The 21,041-nt window shown below is 38.5% G+C and overlaps 1 protein-coding gene across 4 annotated transcripts in view; it reads left to right on the forward strand.

Moving 5' to 3' along the window:
• Nucleotides 1–18,815, forward strand: part of ACSL1 (acyl-CoA synthetase long chain family member 1) — a 38,430-nt gene extending 19,615 nt beyond the window's left edge. For all 4 annotated transcript variants that reach the window (XM_083834259.1, XM_083834257.1, XM_083834256.1 and 1 more), the window contains exons 6-21: nt 1,594–1,693; nt 1,846–2,024; nt 4,581–4,613; nt 4,773–4,824; nt 5,599–5,672; nt 6,752–6,829; nt 8,405–8,539; nt 10,131–10,265; nt 11,160–11,255; nt 12,249–12,321; nt 12,992–13,080; nt 15,240–15,356; nt 15,924–16,067; nt 16,775–16,876; nt 16,955–17,026; nt 17,220–18,815. In XM_083834259.1, the coding sequence (XP_083690385.1) occupies nt 1,594–1,693; nt 1,846–2,024; nt 4,581–4,613; nt 4,773–4,824; nt 5,599–5,672; nt 6,752–6,829; nt 8,405–8,539; nt 10,131–10,265; nt 11,160–11,255; nt 12,249–12,321; nt 12,992–13,080; nt 15,240–15,356; nt 15,924–16,067; nt 16,775–16,876; nt 16,955–17,026; nt 17,220–17,360 (1,620 nt within the window). In that variant the 3' untranslated portion in view covers nt 17,361–18,815. The remainder of the gene's footprint in view (nt 1–1,593; nt 1,694–1,845; nt 2,025–4,580; nt 4,614–4,772; nt 4,825–5,598; nt 5,673–6,751; nt 6,830–8,404; nt 8,540–10,130; nt 10,266–11,159; nt 11,256–12,248; nt 12,322–12,991; nt 13,081–15,239; nt 15,357–15,923; nt 16,068–16,774; nt 16,877–16,954; nt 17,027–17,219) is intronic.
• The last annotated feature ends 2,226 nt before the right edge of the window (nt 18,816–21,041 follow it).

Genomic DNA, 21,041 nt, shown 5'->3' on the forward strand with positions numbered 1-21,041 from the left:
CTGAACAGCAATGCAGGTGCCCCATTCTTGTTAGATGTGTAGGTGGATGCTGTCTATAGAAAAAATCCTCAGTGGACCCTGTTACAGTTGGTATAGGTATGCACGCGTAGACTTTCATGCAGACACTAGCTATACCAGTAAGTTCCCTGTTCACTGGTGTTGTACTAGACTTTATAAGATGACTTCTTTTGGGGTAAGAGATTAACAACAGGCATGTTGTATAAGTGCCTTCAGAAAAATTCCTGCTGTTAAAGACTCTCAATCAGTAGAAAACTTAATTTAGGAAACTTGCCCATAATAACAGCTCATAAAACTGAGATTTAGCAACTTTAGCATAGTTTCTATGTTAGATCTCCTATGGAATAATCAGCTGAATGATGCCTAAACTTGCCCTCATTACAGGGGTGAGGCAACTGGCTAGTGTCCTGCAAAAACACTGGAAAACATGATAGAGTTGGGGTGGGGGGAAATGGTAAAGGGAAACGCTCTTTATTAATGAAATCCTTGTTGAATTGTAAGTTTCTTTAACTTTTAAAGATGCACGTTTTATTTAGCTAACTGGAACTAGCTAAAGGTCCTATCTGAGTTTTTGTCACTCTTGAGGGCAAAAATGGAGTTGTTCAGTTCCACTGGCTGCCTCACTTGCCCAGAGGCTCACACTTAAGGAGTTGCATGCAACTCTATATTTTGGTGTAGCTAGTTGTTTACAAACCATTCCCAATAGCTACTCTACAGAGAGAGAATTGTGTGGCTCTTACCTTGACAGTATTTCAGATGAAATCTGTCTTGCTAAAGAATTATCAGATAGTATCACAAAATAAGACTGCAGCTGTTTGATTACTATACTTCTTAGCAGATGAATCCTCTTAATTGCAGCTTGCAAGGATGTCCTCTTCTGTGAAAACACAGAATTGGTACACATTCAACTGCATCTTCAGATTAAACCCAATTAAAGGGGAGTAGTTAGTCTTGAGACATGATGACAAACTTCATGAAGCTGGCTTTCCAGAGAACTCTGAATTCTGTGGTAACTGTTGCATGTCTGGCCCTGATGAGATGTGGGTAATACAGAGGTGAGAACAGACTGTGTAGAGATGTTATTTATACAATATATACATATATATTAGTGTGTCAAGACATGTGCAAGTCCTTCATTGATTCATACTACGATGATATAAAATATTGAAAGCTTCAATGGCTTCTGTGATGACCTAAAGATGAGAAACGGTATTGTACTCCTATTCAACTCTTACTCAAAGCCTCTTTCCCTTAATAGGTAGGTTAAGGAGATAAGTAATGTATACTGACTTCTTCTAAAACTATTTAAAATTAAAAATACTCTAAGGACAGTTGAATTTTATTGGATTGGATGCTTTTTCATAGTTACCTCCTTACTTTTTTTCTTCCTCTGACAAATTAAAAATAGGCTTTCAAGGTAAACAAATAATAGAAATTAGTAAGGAGACCTTTTCATTAAGATTTGTCCAAATGAGCTCTGTCCTAATAGTGTACTTATTAGGCTCACATCGGGATTACTTCTCGAAGGTCTGTTTTAAGTAAACACAGTGACTTGCATCTCTTTTCTTTGTGCAGTGGGTGATCATCGAACAGGGATGCTATACATACTCCATGGTAGTGGTGCCACTCTATGATACACTGGGAACTGAAGCAATTACATACATTGTGAACAAAGGTAGGGCATTTTCAGTAGTTCAGCAACTGAATATATGATGGCAGAGCTAAGGACAGAACTGTAGCTGCCTTCAGATGTTTTCTTTTACCAAGTTCTGAAGTGTGAATATAGTCCAAACTTGCTGCATTGATAATGTTGTTCTCTTTCATCAGCTGACTTATCACTGGTTTTCTGTGACACACCTGACAAGGCCAAACTTCTGCTAACTAGTGTGGAAAAGGGGGAAACTCCAATCCTCAACACCATTGTTATCATGGAACCTTTTGGCACAGATCTTGTAGAACGTGGTAAGAAGTGTGGGGTGGAAATCTTCAGCATGAAAGAAATAGAAGTAAGTATGTTTAATCTATTCTGCTTGCATCTCATTTACTTGTGGAAGAATCAGGTAGTGTCTATTGCACAGATTTCAGGACTGAACAGTGTGGTAGATTAGTTTCAAAATACCTACCAGTCTCTTGGGTTGAAGTTCATACAAAAACAAATCAACTTGCTAGTGGCATTTTACAATGTGCAAGATCTAAAAATGTATGTCAAGATGATGGCAAAACATAGTACAGATGTAACATCAGATCCGAACATTATCTTACTGTTTCATATGGACAAGCCTTATAGTTATATGCAGTGAATAATACTTCAGAATACAGTACAGTGAATAGACAATCTTTTTCTGAGAACATGACTTTAGGCTCTTAAGATTAGTCTTAGTCCTCTTGCTTATAGTCACTCTTTCTGCTTGGATCTCTTGTGCAAGTTATTTTGTAATCTTGTTATTTGGAGAAATTTGTCCCAAGTACAAATTGCATAAACTGCATCTTAACTGTGATATTATGAAATAGGGTTTAGCCTGGTTCCAGCTGTAGTGCTGGTAAAGGCTTGGCTTATTAGGACCTGCGTATCTCCCGGTAATTGTGCTTGTCTTCTGCAGAGGTGTGTGGTAACTAGTAATTGAAAAAGAACACAACTTCACTGAACTTGTTCTCATAGCAGTCTTACCTGCTATGTTAATAGAGCCACCTTCTGGTAAAGATGCAAAATTGCCCGCATGTTATCCTTTGCAATACAGTTAACTGTATCATAGCTAACTAGCCTCAGCAAGGCTGCCAGGTTGAAATGGGGCTAAAGACATTATGCAGAGTAAGTGGCTTGTACAGTGATATAGCTGACTGAGAAAAGGGCTGGGTTAAATAAGGAAAAAACCTGCAGGAATAGGGTGGTACACTAAAATCAGCTTCTTTCTATTAGTTGAACTCTACTTTTTATTAGATACCGTCCACTGGGTCTTCTAGCTACAGGGGAAAAAAAGGGTAAATACTTAAAGCAGATGTGCTTAAGTAGCTACTTCTAGTACTGTGTTAGGTCTTTACCATGCTACTGTAACAACAACACTTGATGTTGGGATTAATGTAGTAATGAGTGCTTCTTTCTCTAAGTCTCAGAAGTAAGACAAACTTGAATATTCATAATAGCATCTCAGTGAACAGGAATAAGCCTTAATCTTTTTAAGGGGTAAGAGCTTTTGGTCTCAAAGACAACTCTGAGCTGTTTAGAAGCTTAGATTAAAATAATTATTTCGAGCTTGTTTTCTAGGTTTCTGGCATGAACTTGCTGTTCCCTGTGCTCTATGTGACCAGATATTTATCTTGGTTTCTGATGCTTAGTGTCTGTACTTATGCTGTGATGATTTAGAGCTGATTAGCTGTGAATAAATGGCTATTTGAGAGGAAGAGATGTTGGCCTTCTCTCCTAGATCAACAGAACTGTGTAGGGATCTTAGCTGTGTGTTAAGTAAATACTAGGTCTTACTTAGAACAGGCTGTATTGAACTGCTCTTGGCACTTGGAATGCAGATGCTGTTTTGAGTAGACAATAATATACTGGCAATTTTCTTGATGTAATGGCACTGTTTCAAAAAGGCAAACTTACAGATTAACTGTTTACAGATGTTCCTTTTTCCCTAAACTTCTTTGTTTATGGGTTATCTAAAGATGTAAAGATTATTAGCACTAGTCTTTGTGTACAGATAAATGAATGCATAATACTCTTGAATACTCCCGTGTACTTGGAACTTAAAGGCAATGATGAGGATGATGTACCTGCCCTAAAAGGGCAAACCTGTATTTAACAAAAGGTCCATTTTTAACTTGCTGAAGCCCTTAAACAAAACAACTATAGCTGCTTTTAGTCTTAAATAGATGTGACAGGAATAAGTCTTGATTTGAAACTTCTGAGCTCATCAGTATTGAACATGAGCTTTCAACTATTTCATATTAATCATTATATCACATTATATCACTGATGGTAAAGGGATCTTGATATCCATTCCCTTCAGCCTTAAGATCTATGGCATCACTAATGTTCAGGCATGAATAAATGTAATGAGGAAGAAGAGGCTCTAGTGGAGAGAATTCCATGCACTCCATTCATCAGTATTAAAAGGACTACAAACCACCAATGAGCCTTCATGGGGAAACTTCAGTCTTCCTTCACAAAGCAGTGATGTAGATGCAGGGTGCTTCCTGACATGAATACTGCTCCACCTGGTCAGCAGTTGTCAGTGACACATCTGCATGAGTTGTTGGATTGATTGTCTGCTGTGGCTTGTTAGTAGACTGCTTAACCTTGAGCTTGTCTTATGAATGACTTCTGATTTACTAGTGGAAAAGAATTTTAGGTATTGCTCTTGTATCTGTAGAATATACTAGACCTTCTAAATGTCCTTCAGAGCCTTTGTTAAAGATATTTTATACTTCTGTAACTTGCAAAAGCCTTAACAGGCATTTTAAACATTCTAAAGGATGGAATATTATAATGTTTGGTAAGGTGTCTGGAAAATTAAAGCAAAGTAATGTGCTCTGACTCAAGTCTCTCCTTTCTTTACTTCCTGTAGGAACTGGGAAGAGCACATAGGCAAAAACCTATGGTAAGTATGAATTCAAGTGATCTAATCTGAATTATTCCGTACATCAAACTCGGAAATCTTCCGATCTCCCACAGTTCAAAAGTAGCACTGGTATTTCAGTGTTTTATCCAGGTAATTTTTTTCTAGAGATCTATACTAATACTTTCTTAATTCTCATAGCCTCCAAAGCCAGAAGATCTAGCAGTCATCTGTTTCACCAGTGGAACGACAGGTACATCTCATTACGTTATGCAGAATTTATTATCCCCTGTGTGCAAAACTAATTCAGAAGCACTCCTACTGTCTCTTCCAAGACTCTCCCCTGCTGCAGCATCTTTTTGGCAAGTAGTATCTAGGGAGGTTTTATGGTAAGGCTCACTGACTTTTCCTGTTGACTAATACAGAGCTGCAGTAAAGGGGGGTTAGGGGCCTTACGTTTTGGGGCTTGGAAATAGGTACTGAATTTGTGCTTCCATTATAATAACAGTTCTGGCTCTGACTTTCAGTTCTGTTTTTGTACTAGCAGGACTTGCTTCTTAGCTCTTATGTAGTGTACCATTGCTGTAGGACCAAAACAGAAAGCCAACTGCCTAGATAACTGACAAATGTCAAGCATATGACAACCAACATTGGTAGGGAGTAAAAGGGAAGAGTACAATGTTATTAATTATACTTATAAAGAAGCTCTGAGAGATAAGTTGTCTGAGTTTGATAGCTGCATCTTCATAGAAATACTGACTTTTGAATGAAAGCTTATCCAAGAAAAATCTGTTTCTAGAGGAGTTGCTGTACTTAATAAATTTGAAGGCTTCCACACAAACTTAGTACTTTAGCTGGTAATAGTTTTCTTAAATGTCAGCCACGTCTCTGCCTTTAATACCCTTCATTATATCTTAACATCTAAGAAGGGTTTGACTGAAATGCTATTAGTGTAATTTTACCTTTGCATGGGGACTTAAAGGATTGAAGAATTTCACTGTTGCATCTTGATGTGCTTCTTCCTTAGGAAACCCCAAAGGAGCTATGCTCAGTCATGGAAATATAGTCAGCAATGCTTCAGCTTTTCTGAAAAATACAGAGGTAAACTTCAAGGTTGATGTTGTAGGTTTATTTGCATGAAGGGGAGTATCTCAGGAGTGAAAATGGATCTTACTATGTTAAGTGTAAAATAAGTGAGATTTCAGCAATTGAAAATGTGTGGGCAGACTGCTGTCAAATTACTAGTTTAGGAGTCAACATATACCTAAGGTGCCTTTCTTCGACTTTGTAGGATATCACGTAATTCATGTTAAACTTAATATTTTTTTCTGATTTGCTTTCTATGCAAGAGTAGATAAAGCTATAAGGAATAGATTTGGTTGCATTTATCTTAGTTGTTTCTTGTGTCAGTTTCTCCTTAATTTCTTTGCATGTAACTTGTGGACCAGAGATAGAATAGCAACACAGTACTGATATTAATGCAGATCTGTTGGATGTTTTGGGGATGTTGGTAGAGGTGTTTTTTGGGTGATGCTGGGTGTTTGTCTTCCTCTTCCCCCTCCCCACCCCTGCCAACTGATACTGCTATATTAACAATCATTTGACCAGCACAGCTTGGGAACTTGTAACTGTACTTGTGTAGATGTGTCAAAAGTTTGGCATGCGTGGAGAAAAGCAGAATTCTCATGCAAGAGTTCTGACATACCTACTTTGCTAAGTACCCTGCATATAGAATTGTTTCTAAATTAAGCAACTGGTCTCATGATTAGATCATGTGAAGTACTTTGATATTGACCTTATGTTAAATTGGGTAAACGAACTTTCTGACCTACAATGAATGTCTGTATTTTTAACCCCTAAGACGCATACTACTACAATCTCCACACCATCCTCTGCATTATGTGTATTGGAACTTCATGTGGCTTCTCTCAGAACTTGTTTCTATTCGTAATCGTATAATAAGCTGTAATAATCAGTTACTGTACTTGGCTGTTACAAAAATCACAATTTCTGCAGTGTGCTCACAGCAGTGATTTCTAATAGTCGTGTTAATGAGTGAAAGACAATGCAGCTGTGTTTCAAACAAAGCTGAAGTGAGGGCTGTGCTCTAGAGTTCTGATATCTATTTGGATTGTTTAGCTTAAAATAACTCTTCCTCTATTTTTGCTTAACACTTTCAGAAAACATTTATACCTACCCCTGAGGATGTTCTGATATCATTCCTGCCATTGGCCCATATGTTTGAGAGAATCGTTGAGGTAGGCATGTTCTTCAAAACTATTGTATTTTCTTAGAGAATGCGTGATTCCTGAGTCCCACTGATAAACAGTGTTTGTTTTATACACATGTATAAAAGCTTGAGGTAAGGTTCAAGAAAGCATCCCACAACAGTGAGTACTAGACAACTAATTTTCATGCCTAAACAATTAACCTTAGGGCTAGGATTAATAAGAAACTGGTTTAGTAGAACAGGACACAATCCTTCAGTATATTTATTGCCTAGAAAAAAAAAGTGTAGTACTAAAAGTCCATGCCCTTCTTTAGTCTGTGAAAGCTATAATAAAGACTTATTGTGTAATGTGGCCTTCTGCTCACTTAAACAAAACTATTTTTAAGTTGGTTATATTTACTATTGCTTTCAAGAAACCTCCAGGGGGAGGGGGTGGATTTTGTCTGAATGCAGTTTTCTTCCAGGGGAAATGAAAATGGCTTTTAACTGCAGAATTTGTCATTAAATTACATTAACTTGGATAGCTTTTTTTCTGTAGAGCAAAATCTGGAGCCTTGTTTTTTGAGGATGAGGGAGCTCTGGGCTGTCTTAATACCAGTAGTCTTAATTATGGGCTGAAAGGTCCTTAGCGGGTGATACACAAGATGTTTGAGGAAATGGCATCATTCTAGTTATATGTATAGTAGAGGCATGGCTGTCTTGTACTTGTTTAACTCATCTCCTTTAGGTGAGATAGAAAACATATGAATTGGGACACAACCAGATTCAACATACAAGGGAATAACAGCCTCCATGCAAGTGTGAAAAAATACATAGGGCTGGAAGCTGTCCCACAGTTTCAGTTAGGAGTCCTGAGCTTTCTACTGAAGGAGTTAGGTCAATACGTCTACATGGTATGTGTAAATATATATGCTTATGTATGTGTGTAGTTGTATATTATGAAGAAAGTAGATGCACCCCAAGATTTATGGGCCTCCTTAGGCTTGAAGGAGGAGGTGTGCAGGGGAAGGTAGAAGAAATAAAAACTAGTAGGTATGGAGAAACGCAGAAAAGTAGGGATGCTATTAAAAAGAATCAAAGAGGGTGTATAGGTGTGGTGGATAGAGCTTCTAGACTAATAGAGAACATAAAACACTGCAGGATTGTCTGCCTTCCACAGTGTAGGTCTGAAGTGGTACAGAAATAAGCAGTGGCTATGCTAGAATCTTCCAGAGAGCATCCTGATCACCTGACAACAAATCCTTGCTCGCATCAATCTTGTTGGGAAACAGTAAGGAAAACCAGAGTAAAAGAGAATAAAACAAGTAGCACACAGCAGAAATCCCTGCTGGATCAGTACATGGTATATGCTGACTTCAAATGCAGAATTTCCTAGTCTATAGCAGGGAACAAAGTTCTAGTATTTAAGCTTGTTAGATACTTAAAATAGAGTACTTCAATATTTTGCTACCTCTGAGCTCTACCTTATTTGACCAACTGCTCCTTTGGTTAGGGACTCTTGTACAGTATTTATTTCTGTCGGTCTTTGCCCCACATACAACAAACATGTCCTGCTATGCTTTATACATGCTGTGTCTTCAGACACTTTGCTCTTTTCTAACAGTGTGTGATTCTGTGCCATGGAGCTCGGATAGGATTCTTTCAAGGGGATATCAGACTACTTATGGATGACCTAAAGACACTACAGCCAACTGTATTTCCTGTAGTACCGCGACTGCTGAACAGAATGTTTGACAAGGTAAGTCTAAAGCTGAGACTAAACCTGTGAGGAGCTTTGAAAGACTTCCTCAAGTCTGATAAGGCAGAAGTAACTGTTGTGCTCTGATGTTAAATCTGTGCCAATAAATTGCTACATCTCTCTAAAAGTGACTACAGAGAGTAGTTAGTACTGGTTGTATTAAAGTGTTTTCAGACAGCCACTACTTGCACAGAACAGTCTGACTAGAAGTCTTGGTTCTCTCCAGCATTATGAACTTGCTCAAAGCAAAGGAGTAAGTTTTTTCAAGTCCAGCCTGCACCATGAACATGAGGCTGTGTCCGCATGCCACATTTTTAGCATCTGACTCATGGAAGGGGATTTGCAAATCAAGGTCAGGTGTCTGCCTATGTTTGCATGGACAAGTATAAGTTTCCTACACAGCAGCCAGCATGTTCTAGCAGGAAGAACTACAAACCAGCCAGTCTGAAGCCCTGGAGAGAGGGTGTGTCAGTAACCCTATTCTCTCCTGTGCTTGCTACTAGCCTTCTCAGGGTCATCTGAGATGGGTATTCAGAAGTAGATTCTTTCTTGGCCTTTTTGTGGAAGATATTAAATCATTGTTTCTAATACAAATAGCTGACCCCTATGAGAATATAGCCAGAGGAGTTGAAGGATACAAGATGTAGTCTGGCTGCTAAAGAAATGGCGGACCTGTCTATGTTGCCTCAGTTGGGACAGTACTCCTCTCATGAGACTTGAGGAGCAACAAGTAATGCAACATTCTGTTTGGCCACAGCAACTCCATTTGGAGGGGAGGAAATACTGAGGCCAATTGCCTGTAGTGCTTAAAACTTAGAACATGAGAGAAGAATGTAGGTCTGTACTGGAATTCTAGAAACAGGGCCGAAGCTTAGAACTCCATTCTCCTTTCATGATCTCTTACTACTTGTTCCTAGTGCCATGACTATTTCACTTCTGTGGCAGTTTCAACCTCATGGCCATGTAGTAATCTGGCATGTGAAATTCCAAGTGGGAAATTGGGGTGGTGAGCCCCATAATGCTGAAGTACTGCTGGGTCTGTCTTCCTCCAAGGGAATATACTATTCTGTGGTTCTGTTAAGTCTGCTCTGTGGCTTCCTGGGAACATCCAGAAGGAAACCTTAAAAAGTGATCTAAAAAGCAAGCTTATATAAGACAGATTGCAGACCCCTTCAGAAATGCCGAATAGCATCTTAGAAAACACGGGTTTTATTGATTTGTATTATTTCACATGTCATGGTGATATGTACTTTAGAATATACTGAAGATTATGCTTAACTCATATTTTAACCAAACTGGAATAGAAAAAGCAAGCAAAACATCAGTTTTTATTCATACTTACGTGAAGAAACTATACATTAAAAAGTTGTCCCTAGTTGGATGGGAAGAAAGGATGAAAGGATTATAGTTTTTGGTGTATACAAGAGGTAAAGAGGCCAAATCCAGAGATGTTTCTTACCTGAATTATTATGCTTACCAGTAGGTGTCTGACTTGCTTGTTTTTCACTGTAAGTCTCTATGCATGCTACTGTAAAAAAAAAAAGTAAACTACAGTTTGAAACTATTAACTGTAAATCATCTTCCTTAACAGATTTTTGGGCAGGCAGATACATCATTAAAGAGGTGGATGCTGGATTTTGCTTCCAAGAGGAAAGAAGCAGAACTTAGAAGTGGTATAATTAGAAACAACAGTTTCTGGGATAAAGTCATCTTCCGCAAAATACAGGTATGTTTGAAATTCTTTAAGTCTTTGTGTTATGTATATTGCATCATTTTTTTGATTATTTTTGGAAAAGTTCCAAATGTGCTTACTTAGTTGCAGAACAGCAGTATAATGTGTTTTCAAATACTGGAAATGTGAAGCATCACTATATATATACGTACTGTTTTTGTGGTTTATAGGCATCAGTTTGCAATTGCTGAACGTGGTACGGATGGTTATAATCTGGTATGGTGTTTATCACTCATTAAAGACCATCTGGTTACTCAGAGTAAAATTCAAAACTTTTCCTATTACACTTCTCAATTCTTCCTGTTCTGGTGGTATCAGGTAACTACATTAGGGAAGTTCCTCTAAAAGTGTTTTGCTACTTTGAAAGCAAAACACCCTCCTTCTGAAGGAGGAATGCTGAATGTTGCCCAGTGCTACATGTAGCCCTTACTGTTTCCTCGCTGTTGGTAACTAGCAAATGTGCCTGGTATTATGTTTGGTGGTTTGCACTGGCCTGAATTCTGGTTGCACAACACCCTCCTGTGGCTGCTTTTATAGCATTCAGGATATATGAGAAACCAATAGAAGACAGGTTAAAAGTAAAAACCCTCGCTGTAGGGCCACAAGTAAAGTTCTTGAGACCTCTGGCTGAGTCTGCATTTCAGTGACACACAAGTATAGCCTCTGTAGATGCTGTGTATCTGAGATAATGTTTCTTCTAGCCATTAAAGAGATTAAAACACTAAAATATTCCATGAAGGACAACTTGCCATAGGAGACTGAACTTCAGCTTCTAACATTTGTGGGTTGCACATATAAGCAGATAGTGACTGAGGGTAGAAGAGATAAAGACTCTGGAAATCTCTCTAAAATGCTTTTGGTGTCCACAGTATCTTGTGTCTGTTGTAGGCAAGTTTGGGAGGAAGAGTAAGGCTGATGGTCACGGGAGCAGCACCTGTATCTGCAAGTGTACTGACCTTCCTGAGGACAGCTCTTGGCTGTCAGGTGAGTTTGTTGCTCTTGATCCAAAACCATAAAGATTTTAGTACCTGATTTAAGCTTTAATAGAAGAATACTTCTAGTGGTCTGATTATATAGCTAACTTGTTAGCATTCTTTTTTGGAAGCTGTACAAGTACATATTCCTTTCCAGAGTTTCTCTCAGACCTCCAAGCCTTCTGTGTTCATCCAAAGTCTCTATGGTAATTTCAACAACCATCTAAGCCTTCCTAAGGGGAAAAACTTTCTCGGTGGCAACTATATTCAGTGATTAATGTTCTTGGATTAAGTTTCTGGGACTTGCCTTGTCTACAGAAACATTCATAACTACTATAGAGTATCTCGTCAACATGGTGTAGTATTGGTTTGAAGATAAGACTGGGTAGAATCAGACTGAAACTTTGAAGGCAGAAGCAGTTTTGAGCAAAGTATTTGCTGCTTGAGATAAAATCTGAATAAGATGTTCTGATGGAACAAATGTGAAATAAATTTCAAGGATAGAAAACTTGGAAACACTAAAACTTGTGAGGTTTTCTGTGACTTGAATACCTTCAGTGGTATGTTAGTAGAGCAATGAGCTCTAAAAAGAAGAGGTAGTTCTGTTGTGTATACAAGAACCACAGAGCTGGGATGAGATACAGGGATTCCATTCCTGGTTGTCTTGGACAAACCTGTCCTTTAGCAACATGCATGATGTCATTTCTAGTGCGTCTGTTCTTAGCTTCTTGTTGTACTGTATTGCTTTCTGACTTAAGAATAGGGATAACATTCTGATCTAGACAGGTGTCACACAGCATGTGAAACTGAAATCTTGAGTAAATATTAACTGATGGTGGAGTATCATTACTTGAAAGTGTTTATTGCAGTAAAACTTAATTTTTAAAAAGATGCTGAGGATTATGCTAAACTCATTTAAACAGGATTAGAAAAGTGAAATTTTCTTCTTAATGAAGAAACTTTGAAAAAGCAAGAATCTTAAGCTCTTGGTTTTACTTCTTAGTTCTATGAAGGTTATGGACAGACTGAATGCACAGCTGGATGCTCACTGTCGGTTCCTGGTGACTGGACAGCAGGTACAGTGTTTAATGGTCTGCTTGTCTGTTAAACTTCAGGTTGCTATAGAAGCCCCAGTCATGTTATTTAGCCTGTTAACACCTGTTGTAAAGAATTAGATTTTAGTTTTCAAGTCAAGTAAGAAAGCTTTCAAAGGATTTTGTGGAGTTCATACCCCTAAAAAGGTAGGAATATTCAGTGAGTGAGGTTGTTAACAGGCTTTGCCCTTGTAGTTCAAGTAGGTGTAGGAGAGAGGTTGTCATGCTAAAATTTATAGTCTTACAGAATAGAAATCTGTGTATAAACAGTGCTAGAAATGTAAGTGGCATTTCTGTATTTGGAACAGTCTGCATTTGTCAGCCACTTCATCTCTAGCTCTGTAATTGTAACACTGATACTTGCAATTACAGTAAGACTCTTGCTACTTTAATATGTCCACAGAGCAAAGATCCTGATTATACTAAAAGGATAGCAAGCCTGAATAGATGGTTCACTTTTTAAAATTCAATGGATATCTGAACTGAATGTTGCAGTCCCGACAAACTAAAGCTGTCAGTATAATGGTATTGATGTGATATGTTGCCAGAAATTGATGTTCCATCTCTTCCATTACTCTAGTATTTAGACAGCTTATTACTGTAAAAACCTGATTAAACCCATTCAGGCTACTGAAGCATTTCTGTTTAATAGGTCATGTTGGAGCACCAATGTCATGCAATATCATAAAGCTTGTTGATGTACAAGAAATGAATTATTTGGCTGCCAAAGGAGAGGGTGAGGTGAGTAACTTCAAAATATCAAGCTTACTTGGGTAAGGCAGGGGGAGTGTAGCTTAAGCAAGCAACCGGTTTGTGACTGCAAACAATACATAATTTTGGTTATTTGCTAGAGACAAATCACTGGGCTACATTTAATAGAAAAGCTTAAGGGAAGAGCAGTGTCAAGACTTCCATGTTGTGCACGTGACCTGATCTCTAGTTTCCTTCAAATTCGTCTTGTCTTTAAATATGCTTTTAAAGTTTGGTTGCTAAGGGAACTGGGTATATATTGTCATAATGAGAAACAGTTAACAAGTCTTAAAATCTTGTAATGCTTCTCTTGCACTTGCTGTGAAACTTTGCTGAATTAGGAGTGAGTTGGGACTTACATAAATATGGTAGTCCCTTAAAATTATCAGGTATCATCTTAGTCTCAGTTTTAACTTCCTCAGTCAAATTCTTCTGGATTTATCAAATGATGTAACTTGTTTCACAGTACTGATGCCCATAGCTGTAAACTTGCTTTGCCAAAAATAGATCATCTTCCTCCTTGTCTGCCTGTTCTTTAGCTCTTATCTTCAGCTGGATTCAGCACTCCCAGTCTTCCTTTCTGAGAATAAACTTCTGTTACTCTCAGCTCTGTCAGCCTTTCTTTTCGCTCTTGCCAGTTATCCATGTTCAAAAAGATAAACTTGCAAGTAGAATTGTATATGTTCATATGCAGATGAGGTCTTAGTGCCAGTTAGCAGGATATAGATAAATGGTTTGTCTCTACTGGGAAAAGCTGTCACCTACTGTTATCCAGTAATTATAGGAGTCATGAAAAGTTTGATCAATCAGCCTTTGACTTAACTAGGACATGCAGAGTTCTCTATACATCCTTCCAGATAAGCTCTTCTGTAGCAGAAATGACTGAGGTCTTAAAGCATGGCCTTGGTTTGGTCATGAGTTTGGCACTGTCCCTCCAAGGCTATCAGAACCCCTACTAATATTTTGACCTCTCTTATATTGATGATATCTGTTCATAGTACAGTAGTTCACCTACATGTCTGTATTTCATCTTAAGGTAAACACTGAAAATGCTTGGAATTAATTTTTCTAAGAATTGGCCTCTGAACTGCAGTAGTAACTTCCGGTAGTCTGAGAACTGCTATCAGTGTCTAAAAATTCTTTAGCCAGTTCCTTGCCCACTCTGTAATGGAAAATAATTAATAGATTAATTAAAATAATTAACCTGTGGTTATCTAACTGGGTCAACCATGTTAGCCTAGGTGATTAGTCCCTAATCTAGGTAATTCAGTCCCTATTAGTATGTATTATTGATTTGACTAACTTAAAACTAGATTCTCTACCCATTCTTCTAGACTTACTCTATAGAGTCCTGATGCCATTGTCCAGACCACTTATTGTATCATGTGAAGCACTCAGGCCAAGCCACTCGAGTGGGTGTGATGCTCTGAATTCTTCTGAAGATTCTAGTATAGAGCCTTCAGATTCTTTGGAGACCTGATCCCCAACATTCATGTACATTGGGGACCTCTGAGTTTTGCTTCAATCTTGTTTATCTTGTGTACCTCTCTATTCTCTTTTCTAAGAAGGTATTTTATTGTCCTGCTGGTCCTTAAATAACAAGAGCTCTTCCATCCCCCACAAGAAACAACAAATACTTATACAGCTTTGACTATTGAGAAGAAAATACTTAAGTCTTGTTCCTGACTAGTTGCTCTATTATGTTGTGTTTTATTGACAGACATTGTACTAATTGGTATAGTGGCTTGTAGGGTCAGACCTGTAACTATTTTTTTGTGATGTCTGTTTACCAAACCTAAAACTAATGTATTCCCAAACTGAGAGGCAATTGCCAGATCCAGACATTAATTTCTTCAGATAAAAATAAGCTTCTGATAAATTCAGATTATTCAAATAGCAGGCAGGAATACTGCATTTGAACTGAAACAAATGTGTGTGACTGCTTCTTATTACATTTTATACCAGTGGAAAATCTTAAGTCTTAAAGAGAACCTCAATGAATAGAGATTTTTTTTCTACCAACATGTCTTGTCTTTGTAGTGGTGGTCATTGAGAGCTTTTGGAGAAAGCGTTCCTTGCAAAGAGTGATTGCTGCTATGAAGGCAAGTTAATAGCAAGTTAATAGACACTAATAAATGACTATTTTTCAGGTGTGTGTGAAAGGGCCAAATGTATTCCATGGCTATTTGAAAGATCCAGAAAAAACAGCAGAAGCTATAGACAAAGATGGCTGGCTTCATACAGGAGATATTGGGAAATGGTTACCAGTAAGTTAACATAGATATCTGAAACGTACTTCTGTAGCTATTAGCAGTTTTTTAAAAAGAAAAAAACACTTGGTATTAAACATGAATTAGGTGAAAGACAAGTAACTTTAAGGGGAGAGGAAGAATTGTATATACAAATCTGTATGCGTGGGGCTAAAAAGAAAAGGCAGTATAAATTCTGAGCCTGTCCTTAGTTCAGGTTAGGTGGGTGCAGAGCATGTTTTTTTCAACACTAGCTTGACAGTACCCTAGCAGTATCTTACTGTATTGCGAAAATCTAATTCATATCAAAAAATCTAACTTATATCAAAATATCAAACTGTCTTGGATCATGCACAAAACTTAAGATCATATTAAACCAGAACTTAGGCAGTAGTGCTTCTGGTCTGTTGTTGAAAGCTTAACGAAGGGTGCAGAGTAACTTCTGAAGCAGGAATGCATGGAAGCAAACTTGTTCATACACTTAATTTTAGTGCATTATGTGACTTGCTGTGATACACTTGAGCTGTGTAGACTGATTATCACTTGAACTGCCTCTTCTGAGTGGGAAATTATTTCTGTCAACAGAATGGTACATTGAAGATCATTGACCGGAAAAAACACATATTTAAACTAGCCCAGGGAGAGTACATAGCACCAGAGAAGATTGAAAATGTGTATCTGAGAAGTGAAGCACTTGCTCAAGTGTTTGTCCATGGAGAGAGCTTGCAGGTAGGCATTCTTTGGGTAATTTAAAAAAAAAAATGCAAGGAAGAGATGAAAGATAGGGAAGAGATGACAGGTAGGGAAGTTTTTCCTCATTCTTCCCCATCCCTAACTTTGCGTCTGAAGTCTTGACACATTTTGTAGAATCAAAATGGTTTGAGTTGGGAGGAATCTTTAAGGATCACCTAGTCCAATCCCCCTGCCATGGGTTGGGGACATCTTTCACTAGATCAGGTTGTTCAAAGCCCCATCCAACCTGACTTGAGCACTGTCAGAGATGGGGTGTATCCATGGCTTCTCTAGGCAACCTGTTCCAGTGTCAGTTTAGTGTTAGACATTTTAGTTTTGAATCCACTTCAGGTTCCACCAGTTATAACATGCTTCTGGATCTGGTTTCAGACCACATAGTAGAGCTGGATTAACTTAATTGATTATTAAGCATGGTAAATAAACTGCTAACAGCATGCATGGAAACAATGTACCTGCCAAGATGTTCAGGTTTTTGTAAATGTAAATTGAAGAGTATTCCAAGAGATTCTTTTATGAGCAGGCTTGTGAACAGCACTCCTTTCTTAAAGCAGCAGAAAGGTGCTGATTTCACAGTAGAATCAGAACTGCCACCCAAAACCAGACACTGACTAGTAGGAAGCATGTAGGAACTAGTGTTGCCTTAGATTCAAAATACAAACAAAACACTTCAAATTTCATTTTAGGCCTTCTTAATAGCTGTTGTGGTACCTGACCCTGAGACTTTGCGCAAATGGGCCAAGAAAAGAGGATTTGAAGGCTCATATGAAGAGCTCTGCAAAAACAAGGTGAGTGATACCTAATTAAACAGTTAGCTGTTCTGCATCAACTCTTTCAAGCTAAACAGTGTGTTCTTGTATCCACAGGATGTCAAAAAACACATTCTGGAAGACATGGTGAGGATTGGTAAAGAATCTGGTTTGAAATCCTTTGAACAGGTAAGATACAAATTACAATTGGACACCTAATTCTTTAAACATCTCAATAACAACCTTAGTATCCAGGAGCTGGTTTTAATTTGTATCTGCACCTTTTAAAAGTGGTGGGCTTTGTTATATTTAGACATTTTTTTGTTAATAGCCTTGTGTATTCCAAGGAATGTAGCTTGGCTATTATATTTTTCTCTTCCAGGTTAAAGACATTATCATGCACACTGAAATGTTTTCTATTGAAAATGGCCTGCTGACACCAACACTGAAGGCGAAGAGACCGGAACTACGAAAATATTTCCAGTCGCAGATAGATGAACTCTATGCTAATACCAAAATGTAACTGAGTGGATTGAGGAAAGTGTCACACGTCTGTCTACTGTTAGCCTTCGTATCTGTAATTTGACTACAGCAAATATAGGGAAGGAAACTGTGCAATCATTAACTTGTACAAAAATGGGTACTTGCCATAGGAACATTGAAGAAATGGAACACTGCCTTACTGTCAAGTCGTGTTGCATACTGTTTTTATGGTGACCTACAATTTCCAAAAAGAGCCTTAACTATAAATGGTAACTATATATAAGTTATTTAAGACTTCATCGGCCAAAAATGGACTCTCCTTAAACAAGGAGCTAAGGTTTTCTTATTGCCAGCATGTTTGCTGTCTGCAGTATATTTTGCAGTTGTCAATTCCAAAAGGGATTTGGCAGGTCTGAAATGCCTCTAAGTATCTTGCATCCTCAGAAAGACTACACTAATCTATTCAAAAAAAACCCTTACAGTTGTGTAGCTGGTATCACATCTTGCTTTGGTCCTGATATTAATTTGCGCAAGGTATCTGAGTTTTCTTCCCTTCTGTCTACAGCCAGTTCTGAGGCTTGCTTTTGTAAGGTAGAAGCCAGAACTCCACCCAAAGGAGACTGATTAATACAGGTTCAGAGTAAGTCTGAATTTGGTGGTTCTGCAATAGCAGTGTAGATGCAGTAAATTTGGCAAGTTGTAGACTCTGCTACACTAATGTAATTCCAGAGTGGTGCCAGTCCTGTAAGAGAACAGACCCAAACTCTGGCAAGAACACTAGAGATCCAGAAACAAAAACCATTCAGGAGGCTAGGCTATGCTGACAGGCAGGTAAACATTGCACCTGTACTAGCCACTTGTTTCCTTGTGATGAACGTGTATTTAAAATGCATTTTAAAAAGTGCCAGGTCCCCTGTAAGCAGAATAGCTTCTGCCATAACCTCTGTTTTCTGTGCTTTGTGTATGAGCCACTGAGTATTTTTCACTGAATAGCAAAATAGGTCAGGTAGAATGTCTTTTGCCTGATGCTTTGCAGTAATTGGAAGCATTCAGATATGCCGACAGAACTGTTGGCACTGTATAGGTATTTGTTCAGGGATGAGAAACTAATTCCCAGATAAACTACAAAACTATTTACCTTCTGTTTCAGAAATCAGCAGAAATAAGCCTTATTATGGCATAAGTCTCTTGCTATTCTTAAGAGTTGGTTTTGCATTAGTATTCATTGCTGTTTTTTGAGAACATGGATATATGTAAAATACAAGCACAACAAGGTTTGCACTAAGATTCGTGTGATTGTAATGCACTACTCTGTAGCATAATTTCATACATGTGTGCAATTAAGGTACACAAATCCAAGTCAACTGTTAGAGCAGTAGTTTGTTACATTGGAATTCAAATGTTTGCTTAGTGTTGGCTATTTCTATGTTTTATAAAACCAAAACAATTTTCAAAACCAATGAAGGAAACCAAAATAAATATTTCTGCATTTCAACTCAGTGAAGTGTTTATTTAATCAAGGAAAGATGCTACTGACTAGCAAGCAGAAGTATAATATGGTAATTCTAACAAGCTGTAAAACTCCATTGCTACAACCATATTACCTAGCACAGGATCAATGCTGCTGCTTGATGCTTTGTTTAGAAGGTAACTTTCTGCTTTGATCTGATATTTATGTGCAAGTTTTTGACCAATATCTGTAAGAAAGGGATTCTGCTGTGTAATAGCATAAAAATCTATTTTTGTTGTCAGTACAGTCTGACGGTGTTCTTTCCCTCAGACAACATTTATGATGGTAAGCTGTAGCTTTATTGGTCTTACTGCTTATGGGTGGTTATTGTTCCTCTGTGTATATTTGTTCCCCCCACACTGTGCATCTGGCCTTGATATGATATGAAGACTTATCACTATCTAGAGATAATGACTCAGCTACTTCCCTAGGCAGCCTGTTCCAACATCTTGTCTTTCTACTTAGTGCTTGGGAGAAGAGACCAGCCACCACCTTGCTATAGCCTCCCTTAAGGTAATTGTTGAGCATGATGAGAATTGTAGAACATGATACTTTACCGCATGTCTCAATGGAAAAAAAGGCTAAAAGATGCTTGAGTTGCATCTAAGGCCTGTTCTTGACACATCCTATCAAAAAAAGCTTGCTGTAGAAGCTGTTTATCAGAATGGCCAGCACATAGACATAGTCTATAACTTGCTTGAAGGACTGTCCATACCTCTTAGGTAACAAGCAATAGTACAAGAAGTCACCTTAGCTTATTCTCTTGAATGGGTGGGGGAGAGTCAGGAAGACAGCAGTAGGTCTTTGGAAGAATGCCCAAACCTGCAGCTGAGGAATGAAAAGAACCCCTCCACAACCTTTTGGAAACCAGAAAGGTTTTGTTCTGTTGACAGATGGCTAAACCTCCTGTTAACTAATTAGTAAGGTCCCCTTGGGTTCTGTTTTTGAAGGTATTGGGGCTTATTGCTTCTGGTCACTTTAAGTACCACCTCTTAAGAGCACAGGAGCAGGCACTTCCAAAATGTGAGAAGCCAAGCAAGCAGGGCAGAAGGCTATCTTGGCTGAGCAAGGATCATCTACAGCAGATCTTCTAGAGCTTAACTGAAAGTGCATTGACAGTGGAAGTGAGCTCAGGTAACTTGTGAGGACTACAAAGATGCTGTTTGTCATTGTAGGGAGAATTTATGTGGCCAAAGTTCAACTAGAGTTGAAGCTGGCCAGTGCTCTGGGGGGCCAAAAAAACACACTCAACTTCTTAGAAATGTTAACAGCGAAAGGAGGACCAGAGATAACATTGGTCCATTATTTGATGAGGATGTAGACAAAGCAGAGACACTTAATGCTGCCTTTGCCTCTGTGTTCAAAACTAGTGATGGGCCCTGGGACCCCCTGAGCTGGAGGACCGCAACTATAAGAACAATATACATCCAGCCAGCTTTGAACTTGTGTGGGATTTGCTGCTCTACCTTTGTATACAAATCTGTGGGGCCTGATGGATTCATCCTAGGGTACTCGGAGAGCTGGCTGATGTCATTGCAAGCCTTCTCTCAATTATTTTTTGACAGTGGTAGGAATCTGGAGAGGTCCTAGTCTACTGGAAGCTGCTAAATGTTTCAATGTTCAAGAAGGGTAAGAAAGGAGACCCTGGTAATTACAGGCCTGTCAGTCTCACTTTAGTGCCTGGTAAAATTATGCAGAAACTTATTCTGAGAGTTACTGAAAAACAGCAGAAAGACAAACTAGTTCTTGGTCATGGCCAACATGGATTTGCGAGGGGAAGGTCCTGTTTAACAAACTTGATTTCCTTTTACGACAATGTTGCCCACCTAACTGGCCCAGGGAAGCGAGTAGATGTAATCTTTTCAGATTTCAGCAAAACTTTTGATACAATTTCTCACAGTATCCTGGACAAAATGTCCTGCTTACAGATAGAAAAATACATAATACAATGGGCTGATGGGTCAGGCTCAAAGGGATATAGTAAATGGTGTTATATGGGGCTGCTGGCTAGTCACTAGTGTGGTTCTGCAGGGTTCCACCTGAGGGACAGTTCTAGTCAATGTTTTCATAAATGATGTGGATGCAGGACTCAAATGTATACTAAGTGAGTTTGCAAATAACACTAAGGAACTGTTGACTGTCTTGAGGGGGGAGAGGACTTGCAGGGAGATCTTCCTCAAATTAAGAGGGCAATCACCAATGGTATGAAGT

This window comes from Anser anser, assembly GCF_964211835.1.
Source record: "Anser anser genome assembly, chromosome: 4".
In the NCBI taxonomy this organism is placed as follows: domain Eukaryota; kingdom Metazoa; phylum Chordata; class Aves; order Anseriformes; family Anatidae; genus Anser; species Anser anser.